We start from the raw sequence: 19,089 nt of genomic DNA, 5'->3' as shown, positions 1-19,089 counted from the left end.
GCAAAACTCACTTAACAAATGTCTCACTTAGAAACTGAAATTCTGGGGTCAATTGTGGTCGTACGTTGAGGATTACTTGTACCAGAATGGTTTACCATTGACGTCTCCCATGCGGTATGAAATTAGGCTTTTGCCATTGACATTAAAGTAATCATCTGCCTCAAAGATCTTTTTATATCATTCTTGCCCAATATAGGTGCCTGCTGAGGAGACCTTAATGCCTAAGGTGACCCTGTGGAGATTATATGATCTCAGCATCCTTTGTTCGTCCTTTCCAGGAACATAGCACCACCATAATGAGACAGCCCAGCCGGATTTGAGGGGACCCAGTCTTATACTGCGCTTCAAATTAGTAACTTTAGAATTATAGGGCTGGAGATACTTGTTTAGTAAATAAGAATACTTACTAGGTCAGAATGCTGAGTATCTGTTAATTGAATTTCTAAAATTCTAAAATTGCAGACCATCTTTCATCAACCTGATCATTTGCAGAGGTGTTGGTCATAATGGCTCTGACTAATGAGAACTGTTGTCCAAAATATTTATTATGTACCAGTTTATTATTCAGATTAAGCTATTCTGTATGTGGTGACCTAGTAATTCTACTCAAAACACTTTAAGATGTGCTATATTTTAAATTAACAAAAAACAAAACACAATCTTCAACAGGTAATACAGAGGTACATTTATATAGATGCAGTGGTCAGTACATAATTTGATAAGGATAAAGGGCCAAATATAATACAGCTCAATGAACAACCATGTCCGAAGAATTTTGCTTATTTGCTACCATCCTTGTAAATGGAAAAAATGAAGTTTATACCCTTGTAGACAAGAATTCTGCTGTAACAGAATATTCACAGCTACCGGTAAGTATGCAGTGTTGCTTTCTGCTGCCAGTAACCTGATGACAGCTACTGCAGTGATAAATTCCATTTTAAGATCAGTTTGTGTTTGATTCTATCCTGTTACAGCCCAACAGCAACCTCACGATATTTATTTTTATTGAATTTATTGAATGTTGAATTTATTCAATATTAACTCACAAAATCTTCCCTTGCATTAAAATATGAAAAGAAATGTCAGGAGATTGGTTAGTCTTTTTCTTTTTTTCCTCTTCTCCCCCTGCATTGCAGAGTCACACAGACATGGTCATGAAACACAACCCACACAGTTTCAGTGAAAGATAAGAAATACAAGATTCCTCCAGGGTCACTGGGAACGCTGACTGGCCCAGTGCTGCAGCTTCGGAATGAAATAAGCAAACAAAAGTTTTGTAATTTACTGTACACTTTCTTGCTCTGAGTAGCTGTTTGGAGAAGTTATATATATTTTGCTGAAATATTTTTAGTTGTTGAACAAATATTATGACTCATAAGGTTTATTGCTTTCCTCATGAGACAATATTGTTGGTGGACAGAGAGTCCACCTGACAAAAACAGGACACTGAATACCTTGAAACTAGAAACTGACCAAAAAAATGTTACAAGAGCCTTATTTCTTAACAAACTCATCCCACTATTTCCGGTATTTTAAACAGACATCTATGTTTAACTTTGGTGGTATTCATACTGACTTATTTAAATGCAATTGATTAATGTGTTTTACTATAGTCCAAGGACTGGTGACTGAATTACTTTTGAGTGAGATCTGCTATTCCTTCACCCTTCTTTATGATACCTTTAATAAGCTAAAGTTATATAAATAATGGCTCAACTAATCTAAAAGGGTGTATAATTTAAGATTTGCTCCCCGTTACCTTCTTGAAAGCAATCTTCATATACACTGAATATAAAAAGTCTATGCTGTTAAAATACTAGGTTTTTGAAATGTAAAAAATCAAAGATAAAGCACTTCAGAATTTTTCCATTATTACGATAAGACATAAGATATATAGTTAAATTGAAAAACAAAATAAAATCTTTTAGGGCTAAAAATAACAATAAAAAGTACAATAATATGCACAAGTGTGTATAGCTTAAACTAATATTTCATTGAAGCACCTTTTGATTTTATGACAGCATCCAGTCTTTTGGTGTAAGAAGCTATCAGCATGACACATTTTGCCTTGGGAATCTTTGCCCACTCTTCCTTGCCAAAGTGATCCAAATATGTCAAACTGTGAGAGAGTCTCCTGTGCACTCTTTAGGTCACTCCACAGATTTTCAATTGAATTCAGGTCTGGGCTATGGCTGAGCCATTCTAAAACTTTGATTTTCTGGTGAAGTCATTCCTTTATTGATTTGCTTTAGATCAGTGGTTCTCAATCTTTTTAATGCTGCGACCCCCAACCGGTCGTAAGTCGAGGACCACTCAACCGGTCGTAAGTCAAGGACTACTCAACTGGTGCAGCACCGTTTGCAGAATGGGACTTTTGGCGGGCTCAGCAGGGCAGAGACAGCCTGGACAATTCCTATTGGCTTTGAAAGCCAATAGAATTAGACTCTATTCAAGAGAGTCTATTCTATTGGCTTTCAAAAGCCAATAGAATAAAAGGGAGTAGCACAGCTAAGGAAAAGGGGAAAAAAATGGCGGACTGTGTTGTTTGGCGACCCCCGTGAAATGGTCGTTCGACCCCAAATGGGGTCCTGACCCACAGGTTGAGAACCACTGCTGTAGATCATAGTCATGATGAAAGTAAATTCCTAATATATGTTATATTAAAGGTGGAAAACATTATGAAGTGCTTTATCTTGGTCTGATTTTTTTATATCTCAAAAGCCTGTCATTTTAATGGGGGTATGTAGACTTTTTATATCCATTGTATGTGTTACATGCTTTGCTAACAGCTTGTTAGAAAATGCCTTTTTTCTAAACGATTGCAACATTTAAATGATGTAAACATAAATAAATAAATAAGAGCAGCATGCTTAATTGTTTTGAGATTGGTATCTTTCTTGTTGCCCCAGTTTTGGGGGCTTAGAAAGCCATCATTCCTGGCTTCCAAGATGGTTCTGCAGTGTTTTCTCCAGAGCTGCGATATAAACTGGTATAAACTCCTGTCTTGTTCATCCTCTTTACAGTTTTTGTTCTACCTGCCAAATGCCAAGAATTATTATTATTTCTTGCTACCATTCTCCCCATTTGTTTAAATCAGCAGTGGTCAGATTTTTAAACACGTTTATTGTAAAAAGGAATAACATGAAGAAAAAAAAGCAAGTGAGAAGTTTTGCTAGCTGCCATTTTAGTATTCTGCCATTTGCCTAATGGAGGGACCAGATTATAAAATAAGAAGAAGGGGAGAAATAGGAAACTTTTGAGTTTTGTGACAGTGCCATTTATAGTTGAAGGTGGTGAAGTTTGTCAGCGCATGAAATGGGTCTTAGGTGATAGAGGAGAAAGCGAATAACCTATTTGATTTTAAGTACGTGGAAATAAAGGTCAAATTCTCTTATTGTTTCTCAAAGCATCAGGCGAGGAAATGAGGCTATTGTGATAGTGATTCCTATTGCATAGTTTTTTTTTAATCCAGGAAAGTTTTAATAATTTATCCTTTAATACAGATGAAAGTTTGAACAGACAATCGAACTGCTCAAGGGTCTAATAAGTTGCATGCTCAATGCCACTTAACTCAAGAAAAGAAATAGAATTTTTGGAAAATCTGTTGTGAACTTTTTTGGGGAGACTAGGAAGTTAATTAATATCCGTACTGGGGAAAAAAAACCCTGTAATCTTGTTTCAAGGCTACAGCTGATAACATTTAACTTCTCCATTGCTCTGTAAATTCTGTTGTTCTATGCTAAAAAAAATCCTTCCACATTCTTTCAAGAACAACATTCTTCATCTCAGTATTTATTACTATTTAATCTATTTATTTGATTTTGGCACCATCTGACTCCAGACCAACTCAGTTAACAATGTACAGTATTCACAATGTTTTTGCTATCAGTGATTTAGCTATGTCACTAATTGTTTTACATGAAATTAACCTTCACACAAATATTGCAATATATATCTTTGGCGTATTTCTTTTACATATCTCTTTGGCCAGGTTTTAAATTATTAATTAATTTTAGTAGCAGCACATACTTGTCAATATTTTGCATTATATTTCCTAATTTGTACTAGGTGGCATGACAATAAAGGAATACCTAGCATGCTCACAGTTGTACTCTGCATTCCTCATCCAATTGGAGAGAGATTTTGATTTGACTCATAAAGCTCAAATCAAGTTTATTACATTGATGTTTGGTAATGCCTTACCCCAGGGGTGTCAAACTTGCAACGTCACATGATGTGTCACGACGTATCACAACTTTTTTGTCATTGCCGGCAATGGGGTGGGCGCAGTTTCACTTTGATGCATCCAGCCCGCGGGCCAGCAGTTTGACACCCCTGCCTTAGCCAATAAGTGGAAGGACCGCCCATTACATTTTCAAATAGCACTGGTGATACAGCTTTATGAATGGAACATTTTACAGACATGCTTTGGATAAACACATTTTACAAAATTAAATAAAAAAAATCTCAAAAGGCAGATTCGATGGATCATTAGGTCTTTTTCTGCCATCGGTTTTCTGTGTTTCTATAATATTCAGAACTGAGCACAGTAATCAAGGTGAGATCTGACCAAAACAGAATAAAAAGGAACAATAACTTCCTTTGATTTGGAAATTATACTCCTATAGATGCAGCCAGAAATTGCATTTGTCTTTTGTGAAGCTACATATACTATTGACCCATATTCACTTTGCAATATACTACTATTCCATGATATTCTGTGCAGGTATTATTACCAAGGCAGGTTCCCTCACCCTCTACCTCTGATTTGATTTTTGTTTCCTAAGAAGTGATCACAGCACGTTTCTGCTACATTTCATTTTGTAACTTTCAGCCAATTAATCTATTCAGATTTTTAATTTCAGAAAAAATGTCGTATCATTTCAACAGTAGAACTAATTAGCCAGAGAGAGATGCTACATTTTCTTTCAGGGTCTGCTTAGGCAGGGGTTAAACAACCATCCTTTTGAGATGCTTTAATTTTAACTTCTGCACTGAATGAAGAGTTGGATTTGATGATCTAAGTTGCTTCTTCCAATAGTATGGTTCCAACTTATTAATGCCTTGAGTGCCCATCTCAGCAGTAAATCAAATTATAAAACTATTCAGTTAAACTAAAAAGAAATAATGTGTTTTTCTTACTGCAGCCAAGAGTATATTTAGCTGCCAGTTTAGAGTTATCATTCTCTTATGGACTGGAGGCTAAAACACATGGAGCATTTTTAAGGTGACCAACTTTTTTACAATGAAAAGGAGGACACAAATAAATTGAAGAAAAAATATCATAAAAGCTGGCCCGGCCCATGGAAGGTCAACCGCCCGCTGCGCCCCTGCCCACAGCCACCCTGCCAGCACCGCTGCCCCATGTAGAGTGGGCCCCATGGCTCCCAAAGCACCAGCTGCACCAGCTCCGGGGGGGCAGCCTGCCGTCGACACACCCTGCCGCCCCGCCAGCACCACCGCCCACCCTGCGCAGCGCCATGTAGGGAGGGCCCCACGGCTCCCACAGCACGGGGGCAGCTGGCCGCTGTCGCCCCTCACACCCCTGCCCACAGCACCCCCACTGCCCCTGCCTCTTGTGCCCGCAGCCATTATTGCCCTAGCAGAGCCGAAGATCAAGAGAAACTTACCGCTCCAGTCTCCTCCAGGTATCTTCGGAACTAACTAGGAAATGGCGTAGTTGGGTAGCAGGGAGGTGTGCAAAGTTTCTGCCAGTTCACCTTCGCTGCAGACAACTTACATGTGCCAAGTTTACCGGCCGGATGTTTTGGCGCGCTCAGCAGCAATTCCTATTGGCTTTCAAAAGCCAATAGGGGAAGTAGCACAGCTCATGCAAAAGTTGGGAAAAAAAACATCAAAAAAAGGTGCCGGAACGCCATTCTGAGCGTTCTATGAGAAAAAAAAAGCCCTGCAGATTAGTCTTCAAATATCAAAAAGGAGGACATGTAGGAGGACAGAACTCACAAAAGAAGGACTGTCCTCCCTAAAGGAGGAAAGTTGGTCACCTTAGCATTTTAGCCATTATGGACTGGAGGCTAAAATATATAAAAAGTTGCAGGAATTAAGTAGTTTAATGAAAAGAAGGACTAGGGATGACATGACAGCAGTGTTCCAATATCTAAGGGGTTGCCATAAAGAAAAGGGGATCAATTTGTTCTCCATAGCAACTGAAGGCAGAACAAGAAACAACAGATGGAGATTAATCAAGGAGAGAACCAACCTAGAACTAAGGAGAAATTTCCTGACAGTGGAACAACTTGCCTTCAGAAGTTGTGGGTACTCCGTCACTGGAAGTTTTTAAGAAGAGACTGGACAACCATTTGTCTGAAATGTAGAGGGCTTCCTGCTTGGGCAGGGGATGGGACTAGAAGACCTCCAAGATACCTTTAAACTCTGTTATTGTGTCTTTGTATAAAATATATATGTAATGAATTGTTTAGGGTGTCACACAATTTCTGCTAGGTTTGCCTAACTTGAATCTCCTTCCAAGTCTAATTTATATTATTTCATTAGCAGCTCTGATTAGAATTGCTAAATCAATAGTAAGCAGCCTAGGCAGGCATTTTCGTAATGAAGATCTTTAAACACACTGTTGTGACTAAGTGGTTTAATAGTAAAAAGTCTAATAAGTCTCTTAATTCATAAATTATTTTGAAAGCCAATTTGGAGAGGGGATCCAAACAGTATTTTGTCAAAATATGTTATCCGTTATAGAAATCTCGTATAAGTGATACACTAGAATTGTCATAAAGCTTTATTTACCATGAACAGTTTTTCATATTAGGCAATCTGTGTTTAGATGGAATCACAAGAAAGAACTATTTTTGCATATTATGTTGCTTTGGAATTATTTGGCAGCAGTATCTGCCTGAGTCAACAGAAGAATTCAGAAATTATTTAGGAGTTACTCTTTTGGTTTGAACACTGTTTCGAGCACTAAGAGGCAAGAAAACAACCAAGCTCAGAGAGCACCAAGGACTCCACAGACTTGATAATCTTCTAATATTAGAGAATTTAACTTCAATTGGGGAATTTTTGTATTTATACTTCCAATTTATTATCTGCATAATGATATGACATTGTGACTTTCTCTCCCACCCTTCCTAAAATATAAATATCTTTCTGTCCTAAGCATGTTATTGAGTATTTAGAAGATATGGAGCCAAGTCAGATTTTTTCAGATTCTTTCTTGGCATGTCCTTTTCCCCTATTTTGTGTAACAGGTCCAGGGCAGTTTTGTATAACAGATTAACTGAAGTAGGTGTATAGAAAATTCAAGACAAATACTTGGTGGCTGATGCAGAAGCTTTAAAGCTGCATACTACAGTTAAAAGACTAATTTATTCCGAACCTTGTCCTAAAGCCTTGAAACTAGTTTACTAGTTTTTGAGTACAGATAGTCTTCAACTTACAACAATTCATTTAGTGACCATTCAAATTTACAATGGCACTGAAAAAAGTAAATTATGACTGTTTTTCATACAAGCATTGCAGCATCCCCATGGTCATGTGATCAAAATTCAGACCTTTGGCAACTGACCTATATGGTTGCAGTGTCCTGAATTCACGTGACTTTTTGTAAACTCCTCACAATTCAATGGGGAAGTCAGATTCACTTAACAACCATGTTACTAACTTAACAATTGCAGTGACTTACTTAACAACTGTGGGAAGAAAGGTGGCAAAATGGGCAAAACTCACTTAACAAATATCTCTCTTAGCAACAGAAAATGTTGGGCTCCATTGTGGCCTTAAGTCGAGAACCACTTGTAGTTCTTTCATCTCTACTTTGCTTTTTGTATCTTTATTCTTGTGCAATTCTGATTAAATAATTTATCAAAACCTGTATTTTTTAAAAAAAAAAGGGTAAAAAAGGCACTTTTCATTGCTATAATTACAGCTGTTGACTTCCTTTCTTCTTGTTACATCCGAGATATCCTTTAATTTAGTTCTTTTTTGTTCACTAAGTCAAGAATGGGGAAAAAAACAAATGCAGCTTTTTTTGATATAGTGGTACAGTCCCTGTGATACAGTAGGCACTTAAAACTTGGGGTCTTCCTGATAGAGTGCAAATCTAATTCCTTACTCATGTAACACTTCTACATTTGATTCGTTTTATTTTTTGAACGAGAAATATGACCACTACAAGTTAGCCGTTTTATATAACATGCTAGCCCTCAAGCCCACTTATTGAATCAGTCTAGCGAACTGAATTCATGCAATCCCCGCGACATAAACTAGTCCTTCTGCATCAGGCTCTGGATGTTGCTTCCTCCGTCTGGATAAGGCCTTTCCCCCATCTTTTCTACCACAATCTTAGACTAGCGCGACCTCTACCGCTGGTGGTTCCCGGTGGAGCAGATCCGCGTTTGGCCATCTTCATATCCCGCCAGGATCCGCTGGAGGTCGCTCGCTCCTTCTCCGGCGAAGCCTCCACGAAACGCCGGCTCCCCGTGGAGAAGCGAGGGCTTTCACACGCCAGAGACCGAGCGGGCGAGTCGTCAAAGGAGCGGCCTTGCCCAGCCACTCCTTTTCACCGCTTGGGGCGGCTTTGCCTGCGCTCAGTAGCAACAAGTCTCTGAGTGGGAAGCTCCGCCCCGCCAGGCACCCGGGAGCCCCCGAGGTGGCGAGAGCAGCAGCCGGCGACTGAGTGAGGCAAGCCGGGGACTCCGAGGGCGCGCGCTACTGCTTTTGCGGGGCTGGCGAAGTGCTGCGGCCCCGGCACCTCACCGGGGGCCACTTCGGGACTGTCCCGGTGGAGGGAATGACAGGTAACGTCGTCGGTGCGGGGAAATGTGGGTCCGCTTTCCCGGAGAGCTAGGAAACGTGTTTTGGGGGGAGGGGGGGAGAGGATCGTTGGGATACAGGAAAACTCCTGCTCTTTCTTTCTTTCTTTCTTTCTTTCTTTCTTTCTTTCTTTCTTTCTTTCTTTCTTTCTTTCTTTCTTTCTTTCTTTCTTTCTTTCTTTCTTTTTCTTTCTTTTTTCTTTTTTTTCTTTTTACCGATGGACGGACGGTTTATCCAGATTCCGCCTTGCTGCCTTCTTCCCCCTTTCTTTAGTAAAAGTTGCTGTGCTTCGAATAACACTGATCCAGCAGGTGCAATTCTGGCTATTGTGAGACAGCGCTTCTAAAAAGGTTCACCTGGCGTCTTTGGGGGTCTTCCCACAGTTAGACAAGGGGCTTAGTTGCCTGCTCTGACTTCGTGCGGTCTTAAGAGTGGGTACCATATTGAACGTGGAAACCTGGGGCAAAGGAACAAAGCTCTTTTATCAAGTTTAGACCAACCGTATTGTTGTAGGCTAGCGGGATTTGCATTTGCAAACAGGTTTTCTGTGTGGGCTGAAAAATATTACTTTTCCATTTTTGTCATAATGAAAAGTTGTGTACAAGTTCAAGTTTTAAATGAATTTCTATAAGAGTCAGGTCTCATAAAGTTATCCATCTCAAGCAGATGTGGTATTGTTATTATTTAAACCACACCAGGCAACAGTGTTTACTTTTCTGTATTTCCCAGTAAGGAGTTCTGTGTGACTCAGAGGCTTGTGTTACAGCAGCCATTTTCTACCTTTAGCACAAGAGCAGCTCCTTAATTGAAATATAGTAGAATAGGTCTGATTTAGGACTTGTCTGCACTGGTGTCATAAAACATGTTAAACTTGATTTCACAGTGAAATTCATGCCTGTTTCACTTATGCTATCTGCCTTAGGCATACCTGAAAATCAGTTCACGTTTAGAAACCACTGACTTAAAAAAAAAGGACCAAGGTAGATTTCAATTATTTTTATAGTGCAATCAGTTAAAATACAAGCAAACTTTTTAAAAAGACAAAAGGGAACTATATATTGTAAGCCAGTTCTCTATCGTTCTGCTGCATTGTGCCATATTTGTTAGAAAATCAGAACTGATTCCTTTTTTCACATCCTCCTTGATTTCTAAAGGCATTTATTATGAGGACTTCAGCCCTGTAGGATGCAGTTTTAATTTGTCAGCCAGGATTGTGGGGAAAATCAAATGTTTAATTTTGTTAAATATATTTTATAATTTTTAAGCATAATTTATTACCTTTTCTTGTTACCTTAACATATTAACATAAAAGATTTTGCATTGTGTGCCAGTATAAAAATACAACAAATGAACAAAATACTGTAAAACAGTTCTAAACTGCAGCATTTTTGCCATATCCTCATGGCTGACCTTCAATGTAAGCTTATAATTCTTCAAATTACTTTGTTGTTTGCTGTAAAGAAAATAAAGACAGTAACTTAAAAGGAAGCTGTATATTTTATCCCTTGTTGTAGTTAGTTCTCTTATCTTGTCTGGCAGGGTGATTGCTATTGCTGCTTCTTTGTATTAGGTGTGAGTAAGTGATCCATTATCTTGATTCAAAAATATAGAGGTGTTTCAGCTCCCCAGAAGAAGGCTTACTGCAACCCCATATGAGTCACTGCTATGGGCTTGCACCTTGCTGATTAGCATTTGCTTTGTTTCACCTATGCATTATGTGTGGTTGCATCATTTAATTGCCCTGATGGAGAAGCACAGAAAAATCACCTGTTTTCAGGAAGCCTCATATTGCATTTGGATTTGCTCTTGTGCGCCAGTTTGGAGGATACAGCAATTTCATTTCCACATCATGTAAGAATTAAGCAAACAATATAGAAATTCCATAGAGAAGGAGATCACTGATACAACTCTGTGTGAGTGACCAAGTGGCCTTGTTTTTTTTCCAGTTAAAAGTTGCTCTAGAGTATTCTCATAGTGAGGTCCAGCAAGTAGCTCACTTGAAGGAGTATGACTCCTTTTTCTTTACATCTGCTGAAATTAATGATTTATGAGTAAATAAGTGTCCTTCCACATTTAATTGGAAGGGAAGAAATTGTCTAACTAGGTAGAATTTTGCACTCATTAACTGGTGGAGATATTATGAGTTGCATTTTGTGCTGTGTAGGGAATGCAAAAAGTGTTCATTACTTCAGGTTATATTCACGCTGTATTAATAAAATAATGGCTTTGTTTTAAAAATACTGTAAGAGGAACAGCAGTGAACCTTTATTAGCAAGTCTATATGCTTGTTGAGGAAAACAAAACTTTATTTTCCTGTCCTCTTCTATAAACTGATTTCAGGAAGGTTTACAACAATTAAATACAATGAAATAAGTTTTAACCAAATAGACATCAAATAAAAAATTCTTACATATAGTTGAACATTTGAGAGAACCGGTAGACAGACTGGGATTTGCCACTCATAACTGATCTTGAGATATTTTGTAACCAAAGTAAAAATAGCTGAACAAGATAGCCCTTGGATAGAATAAAGGAAGTGATAGAATAAGGCTGAATGCTTTTTAAAGGAATTGGCTGCATAAAACTATTGCATAAATTCTATAGATTTAGAGCTTCATTACTTAAATGCTATGTAAATTATCTCGGCATCTGTTCATTCAGCCTTGCCATTTTGAGGGTAAGATGATGTTACAGTATATTAACGTGTAAATGGGAATTACTGCCACTGGACTTGGCAGTGAAGGTGATGGACGAAAACAGACAAATTGAATTTCCTCAGTAAAAAGATCTTTTAAATGCATAACTTGCTCATCAAGTCTTTCCCTTTTCTCCCAAAGTGGACCAAGAGTGCTTTTCTTTTTTGGCTTGTAAATGCTATTTAAACTTGAGTTTCTACATGAATTAGTGAAAGTTTTAGAAGCAAAAATATTTCCCTCAAACACTTAGTTTCAGAAGGCAGAAACTTGAATATTTTAAGAAGAGCTTTATATAATCTTCTGTTGTAATTATGATAAAATGTGGCTATAGGATTCCCCCAAAATGCTGCTTGCATGATAATTACACAAAGTGGCTGTAACTACTATAAAAGAGGTTTGAGGATTGTGTTCCAAGCTAACTAAAAGCAATCATCTCTGTGATGAAAAGTGATCCAGCAATATGGAAAAATATTAGAAAAAAGACTAGAAATTAAAATAGTGATATAATGCTGTAAGTGAATATGTTTATATGTGTACATATCTATGCATAGTGCAGTGATATTTACACTGTTGTATATGAGTTAGGTTACCCTGTTCCTAAAAGAATAGCCTTAGGGTTTGAAAAACTTATAGAAATGGACAATCAAAATAATGATTAAAGTTGATAAAACTGGAATATATAACATGACTTGGGGAGAGGAGGGATATATAAAATTATATTCTGCTCTTTTCACATCATAGATTAGTTTCACAAAGAGTTTTTCCCCCTCTCAAAATCCTAGAACAGTAGTGGCAAACCTATGGCACGAGTGCCAGAGGCGGCACTCAAAACCCTCTCTGTGGGCACACACACCGTCACCCCAGCCCTGCCTCCCCCCACAGCCCCCTCCTCACCAGCAGTCCCCCCCCCCGAGGAGAGTCATCCCCAGGTGCAGTCCGCATGGAGCAGAGCAGCCAAGCACATGGCAGCTGGGCAGCAGATGCTGCTACAGGGCGCAGGCAAAGGGCATGGCCACCATGGCGCTGCAGGGCCGCCTGGGTGATCTGCGGCGGGCCTTGGATGGCCCTGAGGGCGAGCGGGGGTGAGGTCGGAGTAGGGTGGGAGTGGGCCAGGGGCGTGGCGGTTTTTGGGCACTTGGTCTCTAAAAGGTTCGCCATCACTGTCCTAGAACTTCTTTTGATAAAAAAATAATATAACAACAACAACAACAATAACTTGTGCTAGAACAATAAAGTATTGTTTCAATCCATGTATTGCTAACAGGATGTGATAACTGGTATAGTCAAGACTAGATTAAAAAAATTTTTAAATTCTAAATTGGTTTTTCTTTTATTTCTTTCTTATATTTACATAGGAACTCAGATAGCATGCCTTGTAGTCTTTTCTGCAATTTCTCCCCAAGCAGCTGTGTAGGGTAGATGGGGCAGAATTAAATTACTCTGAAATCACTCAGCATCTATAGGTGCTTATGACTGGGCCTAGTTTTCCCCAGTCTTACTTTCACCGCTATATCATATTATGACTTCAATAGTGAGATGTGTGGCATATAAATTTAATAAAAAAAATAAAAAAGTTGACAATTTTGGACATAGTAGCTGTGGAGGTAACGGTTGGATTTGGTCTGCTATTCCACCTATAAGGTAGAGATTTAATTCCTCCATCTGTGAGCGACAGCCATGAATTATGTTTCTGAGAATGGTCTTCTATATATTTGCTTTGTTTGAAACATTTTGATATTCCCACTTATGCTGTGAGTCTCCAGATAGTACATTTAGTGAAATAACAAAAACTCTGTAGTATAACAATATATAGGGGGAAAAAATGTTCTGTACCTGCAGAACATCTATAAGCTATTCTACACTATTAAAAATCACTGTAAAGATACAAAGCAACAAAATGTTAATCTGTATTAAAATATTGATATTTATGGATACTTGTGATGAGTAATAAAGCAATGCATCCATAAAATGTTGAATGCTAAGGTAAAGAAGAATGCATCCAGCACATGTCTAAAATAAAATAAGATTGACTCATGCTTTGTTATTTTGGGAGGATGTCCACAACAGAAAAAGCCTTCTACTTGAAGGAAAACAAATTCCTAGCTTAAGGCATTGTTTAGCTGAAGCTGAAGTCCAGTTTAAAGCTGTGTGTAAATGCAAATATATAGAGAGAGCATGCTGTGCACATGTGCATAGGAACTTTGCATTTCTCTTCTAGAATTAGCATTTGGCCAGCAATTTGAGCTAGCACTTGGATCAATCAGTCTTCCCCATGATAGCATGAGTGTGAGTTGTTCTAAAGTTGGGCAGTGCCAAAATCGAATTAAGTGAATAAGTTAATAAATGTTTTGGGGAGGGCAATTATCTCTAAATGTGTGTTAAGTCTATAAAAGTATAAATGTGAATAATGTGCACTTGCAGTCATAACAACCTGGTAGGCCAAAGCCAAATTAATATAAAAGGAAGTGAGGCTAAGGTAGAAGAGTCAATGTGGTGTAGTGGTTAAATGTTGGATGAAGAGTTGGCAAACCCAAGTTCTGCTCTGCCCTTAGCTATGAAAACACTCTGGGGGATTTTCTCCAAGTCCAATTTATCCACAGACTTCTTGTGGGAAAAATAGAAGGTAGAGCTGTATATGCTTCCATCAGCTCCTGGATGAAAGGTGGGATATAAATGAACAAATCCCCAAAAGTGCCTTAATTTCATCAGCTTTGCAGGTGCCGCTCGCCATCCTGTGTCTGGCAGAACGCTGGTTGATATCAACAGAAAGACATCCTTTCTGAGACAAAATGGTTATATGGGATGATCACAGAATGATCTGTGATGTGCTGGGTCCCCCCCCCCCCATTGATATATTGTAGACAGTTCCTAAAAATACATCTTTCTATGTTGTTCTTCCCAGCAGTAATTCAACGATATACATTTTTTATTTTTAGAATATTATTTTTCATTTTAGTCTGTTCCTTTTTTATTTTGGTTTTTAATTAGCGCTTTTGATTATGATGTTTTTTAAAATTAAAAGTGCTATTGAAATACTTTCAATAAAATAAAACAATAAATAACATCATTTGTGAACATTAATTGGTTCGTCATTATGGTTTTTTTTCCTAGTTCTTTGAGCACCAGTGTCCTCTTTGCAGCAGGTGGAATATCAATATGGCTTTTAGGGACATCCCACCAAGCATGCCTTGTAGAAGTACAGTAGAGGTGTAACTATTGCCTAGAGCAGGGGTAGGCAACTTTGACTCTTTTATGATTCGTGGACTTCAACTCCCAGAAATCTGACTCAGGATTTCTGGGATTTCTGGGAGTTGAAGTCCACGAATCATAAAAGAGTCAAGGTTGCCTACCCCTGGCCTAGAGTATATAGAACTGCAGCCAAACTTAGAACAAAATGTACAACTTTCTTTGAAAGCCAATAAAAATGATGACTGGAACTTGTAAGACTACAGGTTGCACTGCTATAGGATCAGGCGAGACGTTTTAAATTAATATGTATATCCCAACCACAAAGAGGTAGAATCTTCCAGCTTCTTAATCAACTATTACTGTAATGCTGCTTCAAAAAAGAAGTTGCAGAAAGGTAGTACAAATTGCAAAGTTTGTTTGCCTGCAAAGGAGCTTGGGTCAAGATTAGCTGTAACCTTTGAATGCAAATAAGTCGATATGTTCTCCATTTTTAGCCCTTATAATTAGGGGTTGAGAGATATTGGAGCTTTAAATGCAAGTAGTAGAGAAATTAATCTGTCACTGCCGTGTCAAACAGGTCAACTTAGAATCTTCATGTTGTTGTGTACAAACCAGAGAAATAAATATGGTTTACTTGCTTCTTTCCTTACCTGTAGTTTTGACATGCTCATACTTCATTAGACCATAATTAGAATTACGGAGTTGGTAAATTACCATTTATTGTTCCTGCACTGTTTTACATCTGGATCCACAAGTTTGTGGACATCATGCTTCTACATCCTGATTTTGGTTCTGAGGCTTTCATTTGTTCAATGTTTACTCTTCAGTCATGTTTTTTGGGTGCTGTTTATGCTATACAAGTGGATTAGATTGGAGTAAGATTATGATTCAGATTCACATTTAATTTATTGAGGAAGAGGAAATGAATTAAACATTAGGCTAAAAAATTCAATTGGTCTTATGCTTTAGATTGGAGTATAAATAGGTTCTGAAAAGACTGAAGAGCTCTACATTTGTCAGCACTATATCTATTTAGGCAAGTTGCTTCATATTAGCTTCAGAGGTGTCAAACAGAAAATACAGTAAATGGGAGCCAGTTTGACTGGGTTAGAGGAACTTCTGAAAATTTAGCAAAACTGTTGGAAGAGTCCCTGCATCTGGGTTAAGCTTTCTGCTTGACAAGTCAGTAAGAAAGTATGATTGTTCCACATAATGTGAAAAATAATGCAAAAAATGCAAATGTACATGTATCTGGGCTTGAGATAGGTATGAAACTGAAGAGTATATTTGAAATTTTGAAAGCATGTTTGGGATTTTCTCACAAAAGAGTTGCCATGGTGAGCATGTCCAGCCATATTTACAAGAAGGCAAGTTGGTGAAGTTACCTTCTCACCACTTCTTCCTGCCCTGCTCGATTCTCCTTACTTTTCTAGTTTATTTTAATTTTTTTCCCATGGAAAAGCAGGCATAGTTACAAACAAAGCACTAGATTATATTGCCTCCACTCTTCATTTTTGTAATGTTCCGAGGTATTCTTGCAAAAAAGATTTTCTGGTCATAACACATGCAAAATCAACACATGAAATCAAGCCTACTGTAAAAAGCAGGCTGTGACACAGAACATATTGTTCTAATTTAAAAGGTGAAATATTCCATAGAAATAGTTCTTTTGATCCTAGCCTTAACTGAATGTTGTTTTGTGTCCTGTTTGTCACAAGCAATAGTTTTACTTCTTCATTTTACTTAATCAGTTATGTGTATTGAATTTTGTCAATGCACAGATTTCAGGTTTTTCTTTGACTGCATGGATTCTTTAATACTGTATATTGAATATGTTGAGCCATTTGTGTTGTGTGGTACTAAATATTTGTTTTTCCATCTTTGGACTTACAAAGTAGTTGGCAGGTGCTGAATGCTGCTGTGTGTTCAGACAATAGCAGCATGAATCTTTCTGATAGAGAGAAGAAAAAATAAAGTTAATTTGTGTACCCAACCATCACTTTGCCAGCATTATGTTATGTTCTCTGCTTAATCTGATTCATTTTAAAGGCATGCTAACTAAAACAATTGTTAACAAAATCCCTTTTTCTATTAAAACAATTTACCATGTTTACACAATGCCTTTGTTTTTCACTTTCAGGCAAGCAAAGATAATTCAATGGAGGCTTTTGCTGTGGGGATTTTTTTTTATATGCACTAAAGAGGTTTGCATCACAATGAACATAATCCAGTGCCTCCAGGAAGAAGAAAAAAAATCTTGAGTTTTGCCTCATCTCTCAGACAGTTGACCATCTTAAGATGCTTGCTTTTGTTCATATTCACAATCTACTCAAATTGGGCTAACATTACTGCTTATGATATTAACAAGATCTTGTACAAGAGCAGGAAGTCAAAGAGAATCAATTATGTGTCCTGTTGCACGTCCGTTTCAGGAAATACCATTAATGTGGGATTCTACCAGGGCTTATTGAAAGGAAATAATGAGCATTTTCTAAAACAATGGCTGTGGCTATCCTTCTGCATGGAAGACTGAGGATAATCCCTAGGGTGTTTAATGCTTGAGATATTGTTCAGCATAATACCTGTTGGGGTGATATAAGGATAGCACTCATGTATCTTTTCACTCCATGATGTGTTTGGAATATGTTTTGGCAGACAAGCATCTAATCATGTTGAAGTGTTTGTAGTGCCATTAAATGATTTACGGATTAAACAGATATGCTTTGGTTAGGGACTATTACTTTGTGGTTGAGCACAATGTGGACACCTTACAAAATGCTTAGGTAGCAAGTAACTGGAAAAAAAGTCTACTTCACATTTGGAAGACCACTGCCAGGCATTGAAAAGCATAGTTAAGTGACTTCGGTACTTCTGAATTCAAATTGCCAACATCCTGCACAATCAACCATATTTTGGGGGATGTTGGAAGCTGTAGTTACTTTTGTATAGAATCTGTTGGAAACAGTTTAAAGAAGCAGGCTGAAATACTGTAAAGAAGGTTTTGGGATATAAGAGAATAAGATCATCTGAAATCTAGTGTGCTGAGGATCATTTTGTAGTTACTGGAGGTGTTCTGAGATAACCTCCTGCTTTCATATTTTCTGCAGTCTAATACAATTGCCTTTTGACAAGAAGAATTGCTATTTAAATCTGAATGCCAGGAGCAAGCAGCCTTAAAAATTATTTTACTTTTATGGACTTTTGCTGGAGCCTTTCACCAAGTATAAACAAAAGCAGCATAAGAGTAGAGACATATCTTGAGCAAAGTGTTTTAATAAAACACAAGCTAGAAAGTGATATTATAGCAGCCTTTCCAAGGTGGCACTCCCTGGATTGAGACTAGAACTTCTAGAATCTAAAGGCAGCTAGACAGTAATTTGAACTCTTTTGTAGTTAGATGTTTGGTATATAAGTAGTACTTGCTTTCTTCCTAGGGCTTAATGTTTATAATCTGTTTCTGTAGGATACAGATTGCAGATAATTATTATAGGCAGCTGGCATTGCCATGTTTATAACTGAGATTAAACTATGGAGAAGGGAGACTAACATCTGAATCTGATCTGATTTGAGAATAATTATGGACCAAAGGGATTAAGTGCCCTTTAATTAACTTTTTCTACTTCTTTCTTTTATCTTGTATCTTAAAAATGATGAGTAAGCATATAATGAAGCCAATATTTTTTCTGAATGTAGACCAAGAAAAAAATTGCATACTTTCTTGTTTGATATGTTGGTTAGAAGGAGTATCTGTTTGTGGAAAATAAACTAGATAATCTCAGCTTTGATCTACTGTCATATTAAAATCTTTATGGTGAAATAAATTATTTAGAAAGAGGAAAAGTGCATGCATAGAAGAGAATCTTTATAGGTAATTAAGGTAACACTTGAAACAGCTTCTGTAGTAGTAATACATTTTAACCAAAGAAGTTCATTTTGTTATATTGGAGAAAATGTAATGTATCCAAGATCCCGAAGAAGAAGTCCTGACTCATTGCACACTGCATGGTACAAACTTCAGGCTGTGCCAAACAGAGGTGTAGTGACTTTGCAAAATATTCATCTTGAATAAAATTAAAAAAACACAAGGATGACTTCCTTTAAGGCAGATTCTTAGTTATATTTCCAATATATATATATCTCAATATGTTGAGAATATTTTGCAATTCATTACATTCCAATATGTTTTATTCTGAGTAATTTCACCAGAGGTTTCGGAAATGTTCATTGTGGATTTGTTGAAAAAAGGACATTACAAAACCTTTCACTGTTTATATAGCTTTAATAAATGAATTATCCAGTTACTCAGTACAGTATTACAATCCACACAGTCTGTAAATAAACTTCTGGCTCCTTGGTTTTATACCTCAATTTCCTTTCTGTCTCCAAAATCTCTTTCTTAATTCTAAAAACATGAAAA

The 19,089-nt window shown here is 37.6% G+C and overlaps 1 protein-coding gene across 6 annotated transcripts in view; it reads left to right on the top strand.

Annotated features, from left to right (window-relative positions):
* Positions 1–8,500: 8,500 nt before the first annotated feature.
* The window catches only part of ARHGEF28 (Rho guanine nucleotide exchange factor 28), a 136,388-nt gene continuing 125,799 nt past the window's right edge, over positions 8,501–19,089 (top strand). For 2 of the 6 annotated variants that reach the window (XR_005553877.1, XM_039320728.1), the window contains exon 1: positions 8,501–8,771. Coding sequence is in view for 4 of the 6 variants with exons in the window: in XM_039320728.1 (XP_039176662.1) it covers positions 8,765–8,771 (7 nt within the window). In the remaining 2 variants the exon portion in view is untranslated. The remainder of the gene's footprint in view (positions 8,772–19,089) is intronic. The other 4 variants (XM_039320723.1, XM_039320722.1, XM_039320726.1 and 1 more) reach the window with 3 other exon arrangements.

The sequence above is a fragment of the Crotalus tigris genome, unplaced genomic scaffold, assembly GCF_016545835.1.
Source record: "Crotalus tigris isolate CLP2741 ecotype Arizona unplaced genomic scaffold, ASM1654583v1 scf7180000023687.2574627, whole genome shotgun sequence".
NCBI lineage: Eukaryota > Metazoa > Chordata > Lepidosauria > Squamata > Viperidae > Crotalus > Crotalus tigris.
This window is presented reverse-complemented; position numbering and strand designations above follow the sequence as displayed.